This window comes from Rhododendron vialii, chromosome 12a, assembly GCF_030253575.1.
Source record: "Rhododendron vialii isolate Sample 1 chromosome 12a, ASM3025357v1".
Lineage (NCBI taxonomy): Eukaryota > Viridiplantae > Streptophyta > Magnoliopsida > Ericales > Ericaceae > Rhododendron > Rhododendron vialii.
Genome location: NC_080568.1, coordinates 4,315,157 through 4,337,408, shown reverse-complemented (window position 1 = coordinate 4,337,408; position 22,252 = coordinate 4,315,157). Strand labels below are relative to the sequence as shown.

Sequence of the window (22,252 nt, the reverse complement as noted above, 5' to 3'; positions counted from 1 at the left end):
TTTCAAACGCTATGTTAATGTCTAACAACGACGTATAAAAATGGGCTCAATCAATAACTTCACGCCATATACCCAATGGGCTAATACCCAAATTAATGTCAATTACACACAATCTACATTCTGAGGATAGTTTCTCGGTCCCAATACAAACAACTCAACCCGCGGGTTGGGGAAATGGGTGTGTGGGTGGCATTTGAGGGGCAAAATCGTCTTAAAACTATATATCCCAATAATGCCTCACACGTTTATAATGTGCGTGTTTCACACTTGGTGTTAAAAATGGACAGAAATGGGTCAATTTGCTCATTTTTAAAATTACGGGTAGGGTAGATTATGTGTTTACTTTTGAACCATAAGGATTATATCCGTACATGGGCCAAATTACATGGGGTCAAAGTGGACTTTACCCAACTAAAAACACAAGAGCTAAACATAGCACAAACCTTAGACATGCATCACAAGCTCATCCCATCCCCATTTGAGATGTAGTCGTGATCTGTCGATAGTTGTAAAACCACCGAAGCTCTCCACCTCGGGGCAAGAGGACAACAGTCTGTCATACACAATGGTAGAACTGAGTATTCAATCACAATCCCCTGAAAAACATATAAAGAAATCCGCATAAGCTACGAGCTTATTGAATAATGCAATTTCAAGGCTAAATTAAGCTGTTTATCGATACTATAATTTGAGCATCTCAAGAACTTGTGTCCAGACCATATACACATACTAAAAGCTGATTCACAGCATGTTTCATTGAGTTGGACATTACCAAAAATGTAAATTTCAGCAAAACGGAATGATGAGAATCACTAAGGTTCAAAACTGTCCCAATTTCATAAACTCGTTTTAAGGTCTACGTACACGTCATCTACAAGGTTCAGAGTCATAAGAAGGAGAAGATAACCCAAAAGCATGCTCAAAATTAGGGATTTCTCCAATCATATATGAATGCGCAAATAGGCCTCAAACATCATGTCCAAAGTTTTTGACAGCCCGGATTTGTCCCACAAAAGTTCCAAGTGTCCCAAGAGTGTCATTGTGTGTTCCGAGCGTGTTCTAGAGTGTAACAGTGTCATTGTGTGCTCCGAGCGTGTTCTAGAGTGTACCGACAAATATTAAGAAAAATACAATACTTTTGATTTAAGCGTTGGACGTGTCCAAAAAGTGGTAGAGTCCGACACCAGTGCATGACCTCTGGCGCGGTGTCCTTGTTCCGTATATAGTAAAATAGAAGTATGAACATGCAATACAGTAGTAACACAGGGTGTCACAACAAAACCAAAGGCAGCACAACCAATCCAGATCAAAAGAAAAAAATTTTGCAACACAACCCAAGCTTAAGCGATTTGCAAACCAAACTACTACAGAAAATCATATAAGGCCATAGCAAAAGGCAACAAACATAACTATAAAGTAGGAGATATTCCCTAGTCAAAGACTCTAAACTAGAAAAAGCGTCCAATTTTAAGTTTGGGAATTTAAAAAGAAATATTCCACAAGAAGCAAAGCTGCTTGTTAGCATGCAGAACCTGGTTTGACCATCCTTCAAAGTCCTAGAGTTTATTCTGGCTCTAATATCCTTAATTCCACAACAATATTCAAGAGGACATAATCCCATTCCAAGATTTAAAGCTGAAATTCTCTCCATCCACAAGTTATACGTTGTTGCATCCAGGAGAGCTCAAGCATGAAACTGCCAAATGAAATAGAGCATGCAATTTATTGTGAGAAGAAATGGAGTAAAAACACACAGAAACAATGTCAAGTTTGGGGGACACAACATTTCAGTTTGATAATCTTTAAACAGGCTCAAGCAATTGGGTTTTCAAGGCTTCCCATGAAGAATTTAACTACTGAAAGAACTTAACCTGTGTTATGAATGGAACTGGATTGCTACCATACTGAAAAAAAGAACATGTAGTTGGCATCGTTAGGTTGTGTAGGACCAAAGTGACATTGGTGCAAAGCTTACCTAGTTAACGTATGTGGACCACCAGAAGAGTGCCTTTTCCGTCTCCTCACGTTCCGCCCGCCAATTGAGTACAGCATTTCCTGTAGTGACAAATCTCCTGGAACCATATCTTTGTAAGCGAAGGTTTCATGAGTTGCTATCTCCCCTTGACGCTCGTACAAAAAAATAACTCCAACCTCTTTTACTTCAAAAATACATCTACCCTCTTCTTGAGTGAGTCCAACATAAGATTCCATCGGATTCACTGAAACCACTACCTCATCACCACCATCCAACAGATCCCTGGAATTCCAATGACTTATCCATATCATATTTTCATTGGCTTTTGGAATACCAATAGACACTGGGCAATGTTCGCATTTAACATGCTTCGTTTTATTGTCTATCATAGTTGTCAATGGCGCAAGAAAATCTATATCAGATAATGTGTTCTTCCAAGTTGTATATATACAGCATATAACAAAGCCTTGGATCTCGTAATGAGCACGTGAAGGAACAAGAAACGATAGGGAGGACCCATTGGCCTTAATGCTAAACACACTTGGAATCTCATCCCCGGGAAGGAAATAACTGAATACACCACCTTCAAACAATTTCTGCATCACAAAAATAACATTATTCGTAAAAAAACATAAACACACAAGAGAGAGAGAGAGAGAGAGAGAGAGAGAGAGAGAGAGAAGGAGGGAGAGAGACCTGGGAAGAAAGCCACTTCACTCTTTCATAATCACTTGCAGACATGATGTACCAAGGAACAAAAGCTTCTACGTATGAGAACCCCCACGCCTTTAAGTTCTCTACATCAGCCGTGCTCATAGATTCGAACTTGAAGTGACCCTCAATTTCAACTAAATTTCCACAATCCCTACAGAAAATGGTTAGTGGTCCAGACAACGTCGACTGATATGACACTTTTTGTAGGGATGGGCATTCTTTCACACTCAACCGCTCGAGTCGAACATTTGATACCCCTGTAAGTGAAGTTAGCCTTTTGCATGAATCTACAAGAAGCTTCCGCAGCCCAGTAAGATCTCTAACACTCTCTGGCAGGCTGCAGATGTTATTTGCACTTAGATCCAAGTACTCCAGTAAGGGCATGTTACTAAAATCCAAGGGAAAATCATCATTGAATAGATTGCTGCCAGCAAGACTTAATTTCACTAAAGAGCGAGGGAACTGAAAATATGAAATATCTGGGTTTTTCCGGGGCTTCAATATGCACGACCTTATTATTCCTTGCCATGATTTGACCACCTCGAAAGCAGATCGCTTAACACGATCCTCATAATTATGAATCACTTTCAAAGAACCTATTTTCCGCCCCTCTGTTGGCCACCAGTCAAGATTTGAGCAGCCAGAGATGATTAGTGTCTTAAGAGATTTTAGCATACAAATATTATGAGGAAGCTTCTTGAGATTTTTACAATCTTCTAGATTTAGGAGAATGAGGCTTTCTAGCTTCTCAATGGATTCATGAATCTTAACCAAATTTACACACTCTTCAAGAATCAATTCCTTAAGATTGGGAACTCCAGAGAAGTCGGGAGTTATCGTAAGCTCTTGGGAATGACTGAGATCAAGTATTTTCAATGTCTTACAAAACTGCAAAAAGGGAAAAAGGAAAACTATGATTTCTCAAATATATAATCAGTCCAAAATATTCCAAAAGTTAAAGAAATTTTGAAAATCGAGTTACCTTAGTTCCTTCCCAAACTCGTTTGAAATTGCTATACTGCAAGTCCAAAGCAACCAAGCTGCCCATAGGAAAATCACTTGGTATAGTTTTTAAAGGAAATCCATGCCAACACAACCATCTTAATTTGTTAGGAAACTTTTTAAAGGGTCCACTGATCTGTACATAGTTGAGCTGGAGTAGTTTCAGATTGTCCATCTCTGAAAATGCATCGATCACCACAAGTTTTGACGTGTTTGAATTTCTTGCAGAAGTTTTGTCCAGAGTTTCTCCGTCCTTGTTGCTTTTTCCACCATCAACACTAGACTCTATCTTATGCATGTCTAGGATCAGGCCCTCGATTTTGTATGTGCCCTGATTAAAATAAGGATGAAAGCAGAAGCCAATTACGAAAATGAAAGTGAAAAGTCATCGATTATAAAAAAGCACACAATAGACGCGAGGGCCCTCGCACATACTTTCAGAAGAAAGGGACTTACAGATTTTTCTCTCAGCACCTTAAAGGAATCATTATCACGCCATAATCTGGTACGGCTCCCAAGCACCTTCGGCGATTCCTGTTGAACAATCTCTCTTCCCATGTCTTGAAGCAATTTGTGCATTTCAAGGTTGTTACGCCCATCGACTGTTAGGAGGCACCTATCTTTCAGATTTTCAATGCCAATTGTTGTGTATAAACCACATTCATCTAGGATGTTAATTGTCCAATCCCTATCCCGACCAACAAAGAAACACGCAATGTGGAGAAACAACTCTTTGTCATGATCATCTTGCAAACAATCGTAGCTTATCATAAGTGTTCTAAGGATTTGACCATCAGGAATTGCTTCCAATTTCTTCAATGCACTTACCCATACGTCTACGCTTCGCCCGGATAGAGAAGAACCCAAAACTTGAAGAGCTAAAGGAAGTCCTCCGCAGTAATGTACTACTCTCATAGCATAATCCAAGAAATTGTCAATGGGATGAGCTTGTCCAAATGCATGCAAACTAAAGAGCTCAAGTGAGTCCTCATTGTTGAGAGGACTGAGCTGGTGCACCTCATGATCAACTTCATTTGGATTTAACAACCGTTTGTGCCTAGTTGTTATAATGATTTTACTTCCTGGACTAAACAAGCGTCGCATTCCAAGCACTGCATGTATTCCAAGCACTGCATGTAATTGATCAACTTGATCCACGTCATCAAGAACAAGAAGAAGTCTTTTACAACTTATGGCATCAGCAATTTTAATAATCCCTTCATCAACACAGCTCAGCTTTTGCTCTTTCCCAATATCGGAAATTAGCTGTTGTTGCAGTTTAACTAAACCATTTGGTTCCTGCGAACGTTGCCTGATATTCGCAAGAAAGCTACTACCATCAAAGTTTTCTCTGTTTAGATTATAGACAGACTTAGCAATGGTTGTCTTTCCTATTCCACCCATCCCACATATTGCGATCATACTAGCATCCATCGCCCCGTCTTGCATCCACAAATTAATTATTCGTACTCCTGGAAGTATTCCTACCAGGAAGGGGCTAATACTCAGGTCCCTACGATTCAATTTATCTCTGATCACGTTGACAATTTTCTGGATGAACTTTGCCTCATGCCTTCAAATCCCAAGAAAATTGGAAAAGTAGTCACATAAATTATGTCGAACTTATTATTCATTATTGGGGAAACGACATATGAAAAGAGCTTCACCACTACTTCGGCTATTGTATACTCCCTCCTTCCCTTTTTTATAGTCCAGTATTCCATTTTGGGCTGTCCCTTAATAAATGTCCATTTTGTAAAGTTAGTGGGTAAAAGTTTGTGAATTTTCCATTTTGCCCCTAAAAGTAGATTCCTTTTTGAAAAGTTAGTGAGTAAAAATGTAATGATAATATTTCAATAGAGGGTAAAAAGGGAAAGTGAAGGTAAAAGTTGATGTGAAATGTGTAATGATGATGCCTTTTTAATAAGTTAGAGTTACGAAGCGGGACACCTAAAAAGGGACGGAAGGAGTAATTTACAAAATAATCTAAACAGTTCCATGTCTGTAAGAAAGACATTGGTTGAATAAAACTAAACACAACCCACTAGACAAACAACATCCTCATCCATATTCAATCATTTGAAACCGTAGGCCAAAAGAAAAAAACAATAGACAAGCACCTCATCGATCTATGAGGAATCATGTGAAGCAGTAGACACTCCAACGTATTCACTTTCACTAAACAAACATAAAACTACCTATGTATGGAGATCCACAAACTCAAGTTTTACACAATGGACACTAAACTATTTTCTGCCAAGTGAGTGTAGATGATGCTCATTCATAAGTATATTTACATCAACCTCAAAAAATCTGAGCACATAACTCGAGATGAAGTAACAAAATGATACTTGAATATAAATGAGCTATGTGACTAATGATGTCTATAAATAAAAGTCCAAGGTTTACATTTTTAGAGCATGGTAGTATAGACACCTCATTTCGATAGTTTGTAATGCTTAGGCCCACTACTATCCACCACCCTGTAACGACAATGATTGAACGTGCGTTACTAGAATTTTACCTCAAACTCGATACATTTCGAATTTCATGCAAAGAATGTCTCCGGTTAGTATTTGTCCTTGTTTTTCATTTTTAACCATCTTCAAACTAGGCTGAGGTAGATGTGGCTCCTAGCCCGTATGGTCGTACTCCTTGAGTTTCAAGGAGAATGTCTGGGTTTCGATAGGCCAAGGACCGGGCTAGTTGTGGGTAAGGGATGTTCAAGAAAACCGCTCTAACCGCCAAACCGATCCAATCCGGACAGAACCGTTCTATTTAGTCTAGTTCTACAGTCCATTAGTTAGTTATGGTCACGAAGAAATAAAAACAGTTAATTTTGGTTTGGTTACTGGTTATCAATTTAAGAACCCGTGGTTAGAACCGAATCAGACTAGACCCTCTAATATTAATATAAACATATCATAAATGGGGCCGGCTCCGCTCACAAGCATATTTGGCACTCTATCTCAACCATTGAATCAATCGTTGAGATGATATTCTACTCTCCCCTCTATGTCACTCACACCTAATCTCTCTCCCTCCCTCCCCCCCGACTCACAACACCCTCCCCTTCCCACTTCGGCACCTTCATGTCCGGCAGACCCCAACTCCAGTGAACCCCACCTTCTCTCGACCCCCTCCACTCCCCCACCGTTCCCACCCAAAACGAAATCCCAACAGCCACCTAAGCCGTCGATTCCAAAACTTGTGTTAAAGAATCGGTTGATGTGGGTTTTGTGAGTGAGGATAACAAGGAGAGGAAAATGGTGCTGTCGGAGTGTGTTAAAGATTCTGTTGATGGGTTGGAACCTGATGTTAGGGTTAAGGAGAAATCCGATGCTCGTAGAAACAGTGTGCTCGGATGGTGGGTTGAAACCCAATGTCGGGGTTAAGGAAGAACCTGATGTGGGTTATGTGCTCAAGGAGAATATGGATGTTGAAAAGGTGGGGTCTGGTTCTGTTAAGAAATTTGGACACAAAATGTCATTCAATGAGTTTCACTTCTCTCTCTCTCTCTCTCTCTCTCTCTCTCTCTCTCTCTCTCTCTCTCTCCGGCATTGATGGTGGGATTTGACGGTGCCGGAATGGAGATCATTTGGGTGTAATTGACGAGAATGTGGGGTTCGCCGGAGTTGGCGGAGGCCTTTGAATCCCAAGTATTTAGTAGCTTCATATTGTACTTGGCATTTCAAGCTGATACCGCGCATTTTTTTGTCGGCCATCCACCAGCTCACTCTTAGATAGACATCGATATCGTTACAAACAGGGACATTTCAAGAAACTTACCCATCAAATTCATTTTGCAAGACCATCGCAGCCAAATTTGAAACATCTCTGAGTGCTGCCCTCCAATGCTCCAACTTTTTCATCCATTCGTCGTTTCTTTCAATGGTTTCTGACCCCAACCACATTTCATGTCTAGTAAATGCCTCCGCAAAACTCCCTGTCTGCTTTCTAACGTCAGATGGATCCATATCATAGAATATAGGTAAAACTTCATGCCGAGATGTCTTTTTGCGGTGGAGGATCTTCACAAGTTCATCAAGGCACCATCCTGAGCAAGCATAAGTTTTTGAGAACACAACTACTGATATCCTTGACTGTTCAATGGCCTTTTGCAGTTCCAATTTAATATCCTCTCCTCGCACAATTTCATCATCATCTCTAAAAGTGTGGCAACCTGCTTGGACCAAAGCTACATAGAGGTGATCGGTAAAGGTCTTGCCAGTGTCTTTACCCCTGAAGCTCAAAAAAACGTCGTACGCACATCCCGTAACAGCCATTGGACAAATTCTAAGAGATGAATGATCAAGCAACCTGCTTTTTGATAAGCATCATTGGTATCTGCAGAAGCTGTCACTATACTAATGTTAACATATGACAAATATTATAATAACGAGGTCAACAAAATAAAAATCCAACGTAAAAACCATAATACATTGAGGGAAATGCTTCCATGTAGACTCGTCCATAGTTTTCAATGCTTGAGACATAATAGTTGTTTTTCGATTTTTTTGGGCTAGTTTTTTATGAACATCAAAAGAACTATGACCCCTCACTCCATCTGTCTTCAGCCTAGGGCCTAGGCAACGGATCACAAGGATCCAACAACCCACCCAATCACTTCAAATTTACCTGCTACGGGTGAGCATGGACCAGATTGGTTCGGTTTCATAGAAAAATACGAACCAAACCGTGAGAACTAGACCAACCCATGAAATTTGTGGAGCCAAACCAGCGCCAACCATTAAACACAGACTAATTCCGGCTTGAACCACGGTTCCATCTTAGCCAATATAAATTCAAATTTAGCATTCGTTTCGGAAACCCTTTGTTCGTTTATCGAAAAAAAAAATTATGAAATTACCTAAAGTGAATAGATAAATTGAAATCCATAAAACCAAAATTTCATGATAGGTTTTCGTACAAGTATAAAAAGAATCAGTAACCGCTAACAAATGGTTCCAAATTAGGAAGTAATTTATAATATACCAAATGGAAACAAAAGATCAGAACTCCACAGAAAGAGATACTTCATCCTCCATCTCATCAATCTCACCCTCCTCCTCCTCAGCAATCTCATCCATCTCCATCTCAATATATTTCATCATATTAAAGTTCTTCCCCCATTAAAACATGCAATGCATTTCTACAATTCTACTACATGAGAAATGCATTGCGTGTAAAACATTTTTGCAATTAAAGCAAAGAATGTGAAAACCAGTATAGATGTGATGACCCTTTCTCCTGTTAAAAGGTATGATCTTTAGCTGCTACAAGAGCAACAAGACTAAGACTACATTTTCCTTCGTTCTGGGGAAATCAAAAAAAACTGCTAATATTGTCTGATAAAACTTGGTTCACTTAATTTATCGTCATTGCTAAATCAACTTTGCACGAAAGCTGGAATTACTCAACTGCAAGGTTGTCAAATCGCGAATTGAACCAAGAATGGGATTGACTCTTTTCCAAACGGGAATTGAATCAAATCGTGAATCGTAATGATCCTGTTCGAATTCCAAAAGTACATTTGAAAATGTATCCATGCACTTACATAATAAAGATACATTGTGAAATTGAAAATTTTAAGCTAGCTCAAATCGATATTAAAGTTTGTTTTCTGTTATTTATTGATGATCATGTGGTCTAATAGAAAAGACACTTATACAGAACAGAAAAATTAACACTATAGCGAAATGGATATGTGCTTATAGATGTTGAAGATTCGTTATAAAAAGAAAAGCTTAGCCTTAACAAAATAAAAGTTTGTAGCCTAATATGTACGAACGAAACTAGCTTATATGACAAAATGTGTGGGTTGCTTTATGGCTTTAACTTTAAGCCCTTCCCCGGTCTATGATTTTGAGAATACACTGAATTAAAGAGTTGTGAGATTACACATCCATGTAGATATTATCCTCAACACTATTCACAACTACTTGTATAATTACCATCTACCAAATTAAAATTATAATATTTTACAGACGATAAGCAAATCTATTGACCCCTATAATAATAAAAATATAAAAATCTAACCAAAATAAAAGCGTAACTCATTAATATAAGGTCTCTTAGTTGTAAACATCTTTAGAACAACTATTTTAATGTTTAAGAAGAATGAGGAAAAAAGAATTAACAACATGCTCTGAATCGGAATAAATACCAGCATTAACAAATTTTGCATGGGTATACGGATTTTCCTACATAACAATATTTGATCTTCTATTCTTTCTTTTCTATAAGAAAAATTAATCCAAAACCCCCAAAGTGGCTCCATATTAGTCAAATGCAACAACTTTTATAAACCTTGATCTACCTTTAGATTCGTCTAATTTTTGCACGAATCGTGAATCGAATCATGAATCGTGCAATTAATTCTGACAATTATGCTCGACTATGTAGCTTTCCATTGTCATTGCTAAATCAACTTTTCACAAAAGCTAGAAGCACTCGATTGTGTAGCATTCCATCCGGAAGTTTACAACCCATACTTAATTAACAATTTCTTTCAGGGTTGAACTTCAAAGACAAGTATATATGGTAAAAGAAACCATTCTTCCTCTACTCCATATTCTCGTGTTCTTTTTTGCTTCCTTTCTTGTCTGAGTGATACAAACATCAACACTACAGTAACCCATCACTGACGGGTACCTGCGTAGGCTTCGTTTGGATAGACATGGATTCAAAATTAATCAAGGGATTGAGTGTACAATTTAAACTTCCACCAAGACTTTTAGAAAAAGTCGGATTTTGTCCTTATTTGAATTTTTTTCGTATTTGTTCGTTTTGCTCAAATTTTTTTGGCTTTTTGATTCGTCTCGACGAGGCGAGTCGGAAAAGTAAAAAAAAAAAATATTTTTACCCAAATATTTTGAACAATGACTTATTCAAAGTGAAATACTAAGTTGTTAGCAGAACACCAATTAAAACTAATGACTATGACGTGTAATAGTTACCTTGTTAAAGTACACCGATAGGGAAAAAAAACTTGTTGAAGGAAAAGCGGAATATGGATGAAACATAGGCTCAGTCCCAAACTAATTACTGACCATAGACTATATACTATATAGGGGTGACCTGACTAATTGCTCTAGTACATGCAACCCTCCGTCCACACATACCGAACAATTTCTGTACCGGAGAATGACTGGTCCTGCTGGACATAAGCCATAACGAAGACAAGCACTTGGACCGAGTTGAATTTATGATCTACTATGTTTCATGAGCCGCTTAATTTTCTGGATCACTTTAATACTACTTGTGGTTAACATTTGACAAACAAAATCCCAGAATTCAGAACGAGCCAAAAACCTTCAAAAATTCAATTCAAATTCGTTAAACAATGAAATAGTACATACATACATACATCTATCTCTATAGTTATAAATACATGTGTGTGTGTGTGTCTATATAGATATATATTTGCAGAGTCTATATAGATATATATTTGCAGAGAAAAGAGTAATTGAGAATTGGATTGGGTCAGAATCATACCATGAAGGGAGAATCTGCAGATTTCCGAGTCTCAAAAGAAGCTACGATAAATAGAAACAAAAAAAAAACAACTGGGTTTGGGTTGAACTAAAACACTTCTTGGTAATTACTACTGGATTGGAATCAAAAGAAAACCCGTCCGATACAAAAGAGAGTTTCCGTTGACTGCGCCCAGACATGGATACGGCAAAATTGTACTATAAAAACTAGCCATGTGGTTTGATCGATATGCTGATACATTCCTTGTGATTCAAAAGCGAACACATAATCTACTAGTGGTTTATATTTTTTTATGATATTCAACTCACATTTCTTTTTCAATCGTTTCAATTGTAATTACAATTCATTTAATAACCTTGTTAGTCGATGAAATCGTAAAACTATACGATTCGTAGAAAGGCCTGATAGCTACTTTACTTTTTTCTATACATATTACATACAATAGGTCAGAGAAAGGCTTGATAGCTATTCTCTGTCTCTAAATGTTTGGCATTTTTGGGAGTTCTCACTTTTAAGGAAGAAATATTATTGTATTGTGCAAAAATCAAGTGTTCAATCTTACCCTTCTAGTGTACTTTGAATAGTACTTACAAATTTGAATTTGAAATTTTGTTTCCAAAAGAAAAAAGTAACATGGAAAGTTTACTATATTTTGCTTTTGACTTTTCAAAATGGACAAATTATATGGAACAATAAAAAGCATGAAAGTGTCAAATATTTAGGGACGGAGGGAGTACTTTTTTCTATACATACAGTAGGTCAGTAGGATGTAGGATGACTGCTTTAGTGGGACCACCTATCCTCGTTAATTACAATATTCTGCTGAATCAATTTCTTTTTATACGCCCACAACACCCATATATGGGATCGGATCCGGTCAATTTGCGCACCCACCAATTCGGTCCATTTGGACGGATCCGGCCCCACATATATACCACAATTTGCGCACCCACCAATTCGGTCCATTTGGATGGATCCGGCCCCACATATATACCACGCACGGTACTCCCATATATATCACGCACAGTACTCAATAGGATGGCCCCCGAGTTTGGATCTCCGGCCGTCATCCAACCCCTCTCCTCCCCTAACACTCACAGCGAATTTCTCCCCCTCTTCTCTCTCTTGGTTCTCTTTCCCTCTCCTCTCCTCTCCTCTTTGCGATCGAGCAACAACGATGGCCGCCGGTTGGACCCCATTGCTGGGTTTTCCAGGGAATGGAAAACCCGGGGTATCCACACATGGGCAGAACCACAAGGGTCACAGTAGACATTGCCGTATGCTTTAACATTGATTCTGCAAATAGAAAAACAAGTCTTTCCTGACAAAAACAAATCGAGTAACAATCAAGGTACTGGGACTCTTGTAATAAAACCTGCAGAATAGAGAAACCCAAACACATCCTTATGTGGAGAGCCAAGATTGAAAGTTCAGACTAGAGGCAATAGCTCGCAGTGAATTTTGGAGAGAGAAACATTAGATGAAGCCAAGCCCATAACAAATTTTCCAGGTAAACTTCAATCGTGTAAGCTTTACCTCAACCATTGAAAAGGAAACAAAACAAGAGAAAGTGCATATGTGATTTTTCACTATGCAAACGATGGGAGTGAACACTCAAATTCTCAAAATGAGAAATTTGGTATTGATACAAAGGTACCATTACAGTTTTGAATGCTTACACATACAATAGGGATGCCGTCATCTCCAGGTAACAGTCGCATAATTTTCTCACTGGGCTCTATTTACATTTGAAGGTTGGCTTTTCTATCTGTACACCAATCTTCAATGTCTACTACGAATCATAGTAGGTATTCATAATGCATTAAGAAGACGGCTTCCGAGGAATCTTTTGGCAAACTATTGATATAGAGGTAGAAATGCAACAAGTCCTCTCTGGAAACTGTGTCAGGGTCAACAACATCATCGCTGCAAGTGAGAACCCATAAGTCTCTTGACTTGACTCTCTTTATGCTACCACGGCAGAAGGGGCAGGATTCTGATTTTGTGTTCCTGCAAGATGGAAAGGATTTAGGGCCAAAATATAATTCATAAACCACAGTATTCATGGAGAGGGAAGTTTAAACTGATAACAGAGCCACCGACTCTTCACACAGGAAGCATGTCGTGGTCTCCAATACTCTTTAACGTGTCATAACTGCAACAATTAGACTCATAATATTACACTTCGGTAACATCTATTGAACCCGTCAAATGAGCCTTAACTGATGAATCTCTTTTCAATTTTTACATTCTTTGGAACAACTAAAATTTCTATGATGCCCCAATGTGGTATTGGGGCATCATGCCCCCATTTAATATAGACCATTAGATTAGGTTTTAGGTTAATCTGGGCCCTTGGATCAAAACCATCTCCTAAAAGTAAGGTGGTTTTGCGTTTTTTCAACCATTATACTTACCATGAACACTGGCTCTTCTTACCATACTTTATGCTGATACTTACCACAAAATAAGGCACACTTACCACAACTAAAGGCTGTACTTCAACGTTTTTAGGTGTTTTCAAAATAATTTTAGGAGAGAGAGGGATGGGTCCAAGGGTTACTAGGAGAGAGGGGCATGAATCCAAGGGTTGAGATCGAAAGAAGAGATCCAAAAGTGTTTTAAAAAAAACGGGGGCATGGTAGCGGGCAACTTGTGCACTCTAAAAATGTGATGAATCACGTGCTTTATCAGAGAAGTACATCATCAGTGTTATAATGTTCTGCAACTACAGCTTTTTTTAAGAATGCAGTTGTTACGGGAATAATATCTTGTAAGTAACAAATTCTATGGCTTTTTGGTTAAATTATTGCCAAGCACTATCTTTTAAATGAGTTAAACTTTCCTAGAGAACTCTAGAGCAAATACTAACCAATCACGATAGCAGTTGATGCACATTTCATGACAGCAGTTGGGCAAAACCATTTTGGTGCAGGGCTCCAAGCAAATCCCACATTCATCTTCTCTCTCCAAATCAACATTGGAAAACCCTTTACTGCATTCGGGCCTGGTCTTTCCAGTAATCTCCATGTCAGAATTCTCCTCATTAGAATCATCCCACTCGACCAAGTCGCCATGGAGCCGCTGAAGAGATGGCAATATAACCGCTGAAATTTGAAAGTTAGGAAAGAAAACAAAAGTAAGCATACAAACCAGACCCAGATGGTGTCATAACCCACTTAAAAATGTTCAACAGTAGATGATCATCTACAAACCATAGAAGTCCCTAATAGTTGCCTTCCTTCCATGCCTGGAAATGTTTGGTTTCCCATCTGTGTACACCTGCAAACAGAATATAGAGAATAAACTACAAGGAGCCACTGTTCCGGTAAAATAAGACGGTAAAATAAGAACCAAACACTCCTGATAATCATTCAACACTCTTTCCAAGTTTCTCTAAGCTACAGTTGGCTGGAGCATTAAGTACAAATTCTTGAAATTTATTCATCAAGGAACACATCCTTACACCTTTCTGTCCCTTCCCTTTTCAGCAAGCAGAGAGAGCTTCGTTTTTAAGGGGAAAAGAAACAATATAAGCATAAGGATAACAAGAACCAACCTTATATACAAGAACATGGAAAAGATTTAGATATCTGGGGAGCAGGCATGTGCAGGAACAATCCATCCATTGGAGTAAATACAAAAGGATAGGTGCCAAGTGATTGTAAACCAATTTCATCTGAAGGCGTGCACCGCCTTTTGCACTTGGAATGGCAGAAGCCCTGCACACTCAGAAATGAAAGAAAAACTTAAGACAACAATCACATTTGGGGCTGGCCTCCACATTGTGATTCAACAAAAATAATTAAGACCACACAAATTAAACATATATCTCTAGCTTCAGCCTATTAACGGGGGGCTCTTATATACTCCAGAGCTTCTGTCATGGTATCACAGCTTTCACTTTTCAATTCGAAATATGAATTTTCATGCTTTGATATGATTCCGGAGCAATGAACACCCTCATTGATTGAAGTTTCAATAACAGTACACCACTATTGTCAACATATGGTAAACCTACAACCACGATTAAACGTCATAGTGCTTTCACTGGCCTTTTGACAATCAATCTATTCCTGCAACATAAGTCAGTCTTGAGTCCCCTTTGACCCATTTACCGTAGCATAAGCTTTCTTGATAAGAGTAAAAAACGACTTAAAAACTTAAAAAAAAAATGGGTTTCTAGAAGCTTCTTTTTTAGGCTTTTTGGCTCCTGCTTTTCAATAATAAGCTTTTACCACAAGTTCAGCAGCAACAAACACACCTACAGTGTACAACGTGCATAACTATCCAAAATTCCTCATCACTGAAGTCCTAGACAAGAATTGTAACCCAGGAACTTTTCCAACCAACAGAGAAATTGCAATGTTGAGGTTTAACACTATTATTTGATAAATAGGACGAAATCCCCAAATTGTGTAGAGGCTTTTTCACACATTCCTGGACAAAAAGTATCCAAAAAAACTACATGAAGGAAGCACAGCACAGACGCCAAAGGGAAGAAACTGAGCAGAATCTTGATGATGATTGATGATTCTGATGATGAACAAAGGGAAGAGACTTTGATAATACGCAAATACCAAGACAACATCTATAGGTATTTATACATACACAAGAAAACATAACCCAGATAGGAAAAAAATCAATATCAGACAAAGCAAGATAGAATAAGAGTAAAATCAGGGGAAAAAAACCCAGATAGACAAGCAACAGCCAATAGCAGATGAGATAAAGCAAAATAAAAAGAACCCATTTACCAAAAAAATTAATAGATAAATAAGAAGAACCCAGATACAAATAAGGGGTAAAGTTGAAAAAGAAGACAAAACCCAGATAGAAAACCAATAACAGATAGAGCAAAAACAACAAAAAGGAATTAAATTTGAGAAAGAGAGCTCACAAAGCGTTGGCGTGCTGTATATCAGCTTCCAGGATTTTCAGAGAGTCCTGGTGAGAAAACTTGGGGAACTGGTAATACATCATCTCCATCTCCCTCTCTCTCTCTCTCTAAAACCCTCTTTCTGTATATCCAACAAATATATTTATCTAGAATCCCCAGCTCAAAGAAAATGAAAGGGGACAGAATTTGTTGGGCTGGGTTCTTTTCTGAGAACCTAATCTTCTTCACGGCTCCACCAAAAGTAGAGAAGAGAAAGGGATATAAAAAGAGTGCTCTCTCTCTCTCTCTCTCTCTCTCTAACTTTCTCACTCTATCCCTTCCTAAATGGGGCGGCTTCGAGACATCGACAGTTTTGGGTTGAGGTAGGTGTTGTTTGGTCAGAGAGAAAATAATTGAACTGGCGTGGGGCGTTTTGTTTGTGGAGTTGGTTTGTTAATTAAGATAAGACTCAAGAGATGCCTATTTTTGAGGGGTTTATTTTAGTAAGCCTGGTGTAGACCAATTTTTGGGATTTTTTGAAGATTTTATTGGGGAACCCTAAAAATGGAGCACCTCTCGCTAACCCTAAAACAGTCGTCACACTTCCTCTCCTCCGTCCCCCCCCCCCTTCTCCTTTGGGTTTATACCCTAAATTGGGTGGCGGGAGGTATACCCTAAATTGGGTGGCGGGAGGGGAGGGACCAATTCCTGCCTTCAGATATGGTTTCCCTTTCTCCTTCTCCACCAAAACCTTTTTTTGTTAGCCGCCACATCACTTCTGGGTTTGCAGACGCGTGGTTGCCGGTGGCTTCTTTGGGTTGCTGGCTTGGGAGCTTGATCGGTAGGGGCTAGGTAAGAGAAGGGCCCATTTTTTGTTTTTTTTTGTTTTTGTCCGGATTTAGTCAGGTGGTTTGTTGGTCGTATGTTTGGTATTAGTTTCATATTCTGCGTTATTGAAAAGACTGTTAATTTGGGGCTATATAATTTAGGGCTTTTTATTCTTTTCTTTTAAGGTTCGTAATATATATCTTGATTGTTTGGGAAAATTAGGCCTTCATTTCTTTACTTGGTTTTTACCCAATAAATGAAATTTACAATTCAATTTTCCATAGTTTGTGCCTTTGCGCTTAATTTCAATTTTTGCTTAAGGTTATTAGTATAACGTGCCCCCACGTGAGGGAAATCCTGGGTCCGCCACTGGCAAACCTCATCACGCCGGGTGAGTTTGAAATATGGCTGCACATATTGCGCTCTGATTGCCTTCTCTAATAGTTTGTCCGGTCTGTGGACGCTCATTTGCTCCCATGGGGATCCTTTCTGTTGTATAGGTTTTCGCCTCACAGTTGAATACAGCTTCTCTCCTCACATTTGCCCCAAAAGAAAGATTTTATTGGGAAGTGATTTTGCCATTTCCTTTTTCTCTCTATCTCCTAGCTAATAAAATGGGGGGTTTGAGGAAGCTAGTAAGGATGCTCTAAGTCCTAATTTCTTTACGAGGGGATGGCCTTTCAGTAGAGGGGAGAGACCAGAGTTGCAACCTTTCTCAAGAGAAGGGCTTTCAACAAAGAAATTGATATTCGCACTTCACTTTTTATTGATGACGTTTCACTTTATTCATGAAGATACTAGTAATTTCATGTTAAAATTGGAGCGTCATCAGTAAAAAATGGAGCGCGAAAATCAGTTTCCTTTCAACAATCATAACCAATGGCGGAGCTATGAAGGGGCCTAGTGGCGCCTGAGCTCCCTCCAAAATTAAAATTTTAACTAGTATTATGTGTAAATATGATTATAAATTATATAATTGGTATATCAATACCTATACATTTAATATTGTAGTTAGAAGTTAGTTATAATTTGGATGCTATGAATCTATGACACAAAAGTGTTTGGGCTTACTAAATTTAAGTGAATATGTAGCCAGTAGTCCTAGACAGAGCTCAATAGAAAAATAAGATTCATTTAGCCAACCATAATTCATTGAGATACAAGACTCGATTTAGTTCGATTTGGTTTTAATTAGAAATTAAAGGTTTTTTTATTATTATGTAAAATTTCCCCTCTTTCATTGATAGATGAATATAAGCAGTATTAAGCACACATGATTACGGTGCGATTGTAAAAAAAAAAATTTATTAATATCGTGAAGAATATATTGTTGTACTACAAAAGTTAAACGATATATTGAGTACATTGTCACATAAAAAATACTAGTACCATGTTCGTCCAGTGAGCTAATACCATGCATTGAAAGTGTCAAACTCACCACGGCATCCTTTCGAAGTAACGCCTCACCAAAGTGCGAGTTGGACAAGGAGTCAGGTAAGCGGTCAAGACTTAAGACTTAGGAATTTTCTCCCTCCTAACTTCTCAAGTTCAAAACCTCTCAGGTACTATCAACCTATTTGAGGCCAGTTCATATCGAGTTTTGCTCTAATTTTAATTAGGACACCTAAATTATAAAAAAAGGTACAAACTGGACACGTGGTTCTCAATGCACAACATCAAGTTCACAAAGACTACTATTCGTAACAGAAGCTGAATTCGGCGACCGTGTGGTGGGGGAGTTTCACCTTCACACCGCTTGCCAGGTGGTATTATAAGATGCCTATGTTGCTCTCATATAATCTTATTTTAGTTTAGTAATTTTGTTTTAGAAAACAGTAATGCTACACGCACAGCAAATGTGCACAGATTTTGTGCACATATTTTTTGTGGGGCCCACTACGGGTCTCACACAAATAATCCGAGCCATTCATTAAATGTAAAACATTTTTTCAAGGGCTCCTGCAAAAAATCAGCTCAATCCGATATCTATAAGTATTTGATTCAATCATTTAACTTTTCATTATCCTGAGATTCGAATGAAAAGTTAAGTGATTGAATCAAGCATCTATGAGTATCGGATTGAGCTGATTTTTTGCGGGGGCTCTTGAAAAAATGTTTTACATTTAATGAATGGCTCGGATTATTTGTGTGGGACCCGTAGTGGGCTCCACAAAAAATCTGTGTACAAAATCTGTGCACATTTGCTGTGCGTGTAGCATTACTGTTTAAAAAAGTACAATCGCAATATTTAAACAAAGAATTCTCTTGGGCAGTTCAATTTTTATACTAGCACCGAGGGCCGGCTCAACACCTTTTGGAGACACTAATGAGGGCCGGCTCAAGGCTTTAGGAGAACAAACATCAATCAGAGCCGACCGAATACTTTGAGACGGGGGCCGAAAGTGAAATTAAAAAAATGAGGATTTATTTTATTCATATTATTCCTTCCTGCACTGAATTTTATTTACGCTCCGTTCCTAAAAGGGAAATAAGTACTTATTTTTTAAAAAGGTAATTTCAAGTTTAAAAAGCATGTGCTTACGCAAATAACTTTTCTATTAATATGGATTTTGTTTGATAGATCTCATTGAGATATTTTATATGGTGCAAAAATAATTAAAAATTTATTTTTTATTTACATTATTTTTTGAGTTTGAAAATATGAAATAAGTACTTATTTTGTAAGAAGGTGTTCTAGAACGGGGCCTTAATTTTTGTACTCATGTCTTCTTCAAGTAATTCTGAATTTGAAAAACCGTAAAATGTTGAGTTAAGCAATTCAAAGCTTATCTTTCAGTTTTTTTTTTTGTTTTTTTATAGGCCTCCAAAGTCCAAAAATAAGTTTAAAATTTGGTTTGACTGTTTGTGATGCTTTTTTTTTTTTTTTTTAAAGGAAAACCATTAATAAACCAAATATAACCAAAGTTACCGGTTTACCCTAAAGTTTCTTAGGACCTTAGTGGCAAAGATACCAGCATGATTAACGTTATATCGGTCTACTTTGCTAATAAAAACATATTGGAAATAACAGTACAATAACAATTTCATTTGATGTCATGGAGCACCGGTTGCAGAAGAGAGTACGTCAACTTTATAAACTGCACGAAGACCATTTACCAACTCAAGAGAATCCATGAAGACTGTTAAAATCTTGGACTAGATTACACTTTAAAAATAACTTTTCTACCCACTTTTTAAAATGTCCACTTTTTATAAAGTTCTTTCTTCTTTTGATATAACATATTAAAAGACCAACTTGGCTTTTTGTCTCGTCCTTATTTTAAAAAAATTTGCTTTTCTTAGTTTTGCATCAATTTTGTGTGAATTATTGGTTAGTCTTAACAAAAGGAATCGAAAAAAGTACAAAATTATGACTTTTACGGTTTTACCGAGTAAATTTTTTTTTGATCGCCAAAAGGGTGGGAGGGGGCAACCAACGTAGCAACCCCCCTGGGCGTGACCATAGGGGCTCCCTACGCGTTGTGGAATATCCGGTTCGAGCTATAGCTACTGTCCGAGAGGACAAACCGTCACCACAGCACCACCTAGGTACAAGTGAGCATAAGTGTTTACCCCCACACCCCCTTGCCACTAGCAAGACTCGAAACCGAGTCTCACCTGGGAATGAAGGGCACCCTACCCACTAGGCTACCACCTCCGGTGGTTTACCAAGTATTTTTGAAAATATCCCAAAAAAAAACCCAAAATGTCCAATTTTTGGGGCTTTTGAGGCTTTTTCTTGGATAGTTTCAAAAAAAAATCGGAACTAATGGACATTTGCAAGCAAAAGTCCAAAAAATGGACATTTTGAGTTTTTTCTCGGATATTCTAAAAGAAATTTGGTAAAAGTCATAACTAATTTTTAGATTTTTTTCAATTTCTCTTGTCAAGATGGACAAATAATCCACAAAAACTTGACGCATAACTAATCGATGCTAATTTTTTTTTGAATAAGTACAAAACAAAAAGACATGTCAGCTTTTTAAGAGAAATTAGGCCTAAATGTTACTTGTGCAAGAAAATAAGAGAAGTGAGGGAATGATGATGCCTTCTCATTTTTTATGAAGTCACGTAACTTTTACAAATTGTTGAGACACTTCGAGAAGTTTGATGTAAATGCAAGTTTTTCCTCCCTACTGGTTAAGGATGAAATTTGAAGAGCCTGATGTGGGGCCTTCTGATATTGCACTTTAGAGAAATCTACAATTTTTTAATAGCTTGTAAACATCATCTTGTATACTCCATAATTGAAGGGTTCTCCACAAGCTTGGTGATTAAAAAATACCTAAAACAAAACCCCCGAGGTTGGCTTAGTGGTCAATGATTAAAATTTTAAGGGCTTGTTTTCTAATATCTCAAGTTCGAAATATTTTAGATGTTAACTTTTTTGGAGTTAGTTCATACGGAACTTTGCTCTCGCTTTAAATGGGGTCACTACTAGTGGACGGCGGAATTGGTCCTCACGATTTAGGTGCGCCCAAGCTGGTTCGGACACGTGGATTAAAAAAAAAATGACACCTAAAACAAGTACTTCCACTGATTTAAGATTAAGCCGTCCTTGGCAGTTGGCACCAATTTGATATAACATCAGCTTGTATCTTATTGGGGATTTGCTACATTTGTCATCTTATCATAAGACGTGGAAGTAAGAAAAAGAAAATTTCAGGGTTTCTTGTTTTTGTGAAATAGGGTTTGGACAACAAATTACTCCAATATGTTCTTATGGAAAATTTAAACATATTTTGTGGGGTGGTGTTCACTGTTCGGGTTCACCTTTTGCTTAAACGGGTTTCGATAGCCTTCCTCTTCTCTCTGTTCACTACAATAGGAGCAATTTAGTGCCTAATGAAAAGGTGAGCGGAGGGCGCTATGATATCAACTGCGTTATTATAAACTTAACTTAAATCTAGACGTTTTGTTCTTATTTAATTTTTTTTTTGCATTTGTTTGTTTTGCGCTAAACTTTTGTAAGTTATTGATTTATCTCGACAAGAGGAATCGGAAAAGTAATTTTTTTTTACTTTTACCCAAATATTTTGAGAAATAACCACTTTTAAGCAAAAAAAGAAGAAGATTTTTTGGCCTAAAAATGGTTATTTTTCAAAATACTTAGGTAAAAGTGAAAAAAATAAATACTTTTTCGATTCCTCTTGTCGAGACGAATTATTAACCCAAAAAAATTTGGCACAAAACTAACAAATGCGAAAAAATTCAAATAAGAACAATTTTCATATTTAAGTTTAGTTCATAAGAATTCAAATATCAAAGTGTCCGCCAAAGAGTAGAAACACAGAGCTTAGTGAGGGAAAAGAACAAAAATTATACAAACACACCCAAAATCACACACCCTCTCACAA

The 22,252-nt window shown here is 37.8% G+C and overlaps 2 protein-coding genes across 2 annotated transcripts; both read right to left on the bottom strand.

Annotated features, from left to right (window-relative positions):
- Positions 1–505: 505 nt before the first annotated feature.
- On the bottom strand, positions 506–11,362 carry LOC131309343 (disease resistance protein RPV1-like). The gene is made up of 7 exons (XM_058336004.1): positions 11,189–11,362; positions 7,481–8,047; positions 4,148–5,264; positions 3,672–4,022; positions 2,672–3,577; positions 1,976–2,571; positions 506–596 (listed from the first exon to the last, which is right to left on the bottom strand). The coding sequence occupies exons 2-7, from the start codon at positions 7,975–7,977 to the stop codon at positions 587–589; spliced, it is 3,477 nt and encodes a 1,158-aa protein (XP_058191987.1). The 5' UTR covers positions 7,978–8,047; positions 11,189–11,362; the 3' UTR covers positions 506–586.
- Positions 11,363–12,795: 1,433 nt separating this feature from the next.
- LOC131311630 (E3 ubiquitin-protein ligase AIRP2-like) lies at positions 12,796–16,425 on the bottom strand. Its single transcript, XM_058339152.1, has 5 exons — positions 16,089–16,425; positions 14,748–14,910; positions 14,404–14,470; positions 14,061–14,295; positions 12,796–13,198 (listed from the first exon to the last, which is right to left on the bottom strand). Exons 1-5 carry the CDS (start codon positions 16,175–16,177, stop codon positions 12,988–12,990), a joined length of 765 nt encoding a protein of 254 aa, XP_058195135.1. The 5' UTR covers positions 16,178–16,425; the 3' UTR covers positions 12,796–12,987.
- Between the last annotated feature and the right edge of the window lie 5,827 nt (positions 16,426–22,252).

What these genes read in the sequence shown, in the direction of transcription:
- LOC131309343 (XM_058336004.1), bottom strand. Translation starts at nt 7,977, where the DNA reads ATGGCTGTTACGGGATGTGCGTACGACGTTTTTTTGAGCTTCAGGGGT. An exon ending in GAGTTTGGGAAGGAACTAAG is followed by an intron (nt 3,578 to 3,671) that starts GTAACTCGATTT and finishes CCCTTTTTGCAG; the next exon opens with TTTTGTAAGACATTGAAAAT. An exon ending in TGAAGTGGCTTTCTTCCCAG is followed by an intron (nt 2,572 to 2,671) that starts GTCTCTCTCCCT and finishes TTTGTGATGCAG; the next exon opens with AAATTGTTTGAAGGTGGTGT.
- LOC131311630 (XM_058339152.1), bottom strand. Translation starts at nt 16,177, where the DNA reads ATGGAGATGATGTATTACCAGTTCCCCAAGTTTTCTCACCAGGACTCT. An exon ending in ATACAGCACGCCAACGCTTT is followed by an intron (nt 14,911 to 16,088) that starts GTGAGCTCTCTT and finishes CTGAGTGTGCAG; the next exon opens with GGCTTCTGCCATTCCAAGTG. An exon ending in AACTATTAGGGACTTCTATG is followed by an intron (nt 14,296 to 14,403) that starts GTTTGTAGATGA and finishes TTCAAATTTCAG; the next exon opens with CGGTTATATTGCCATCTCTT.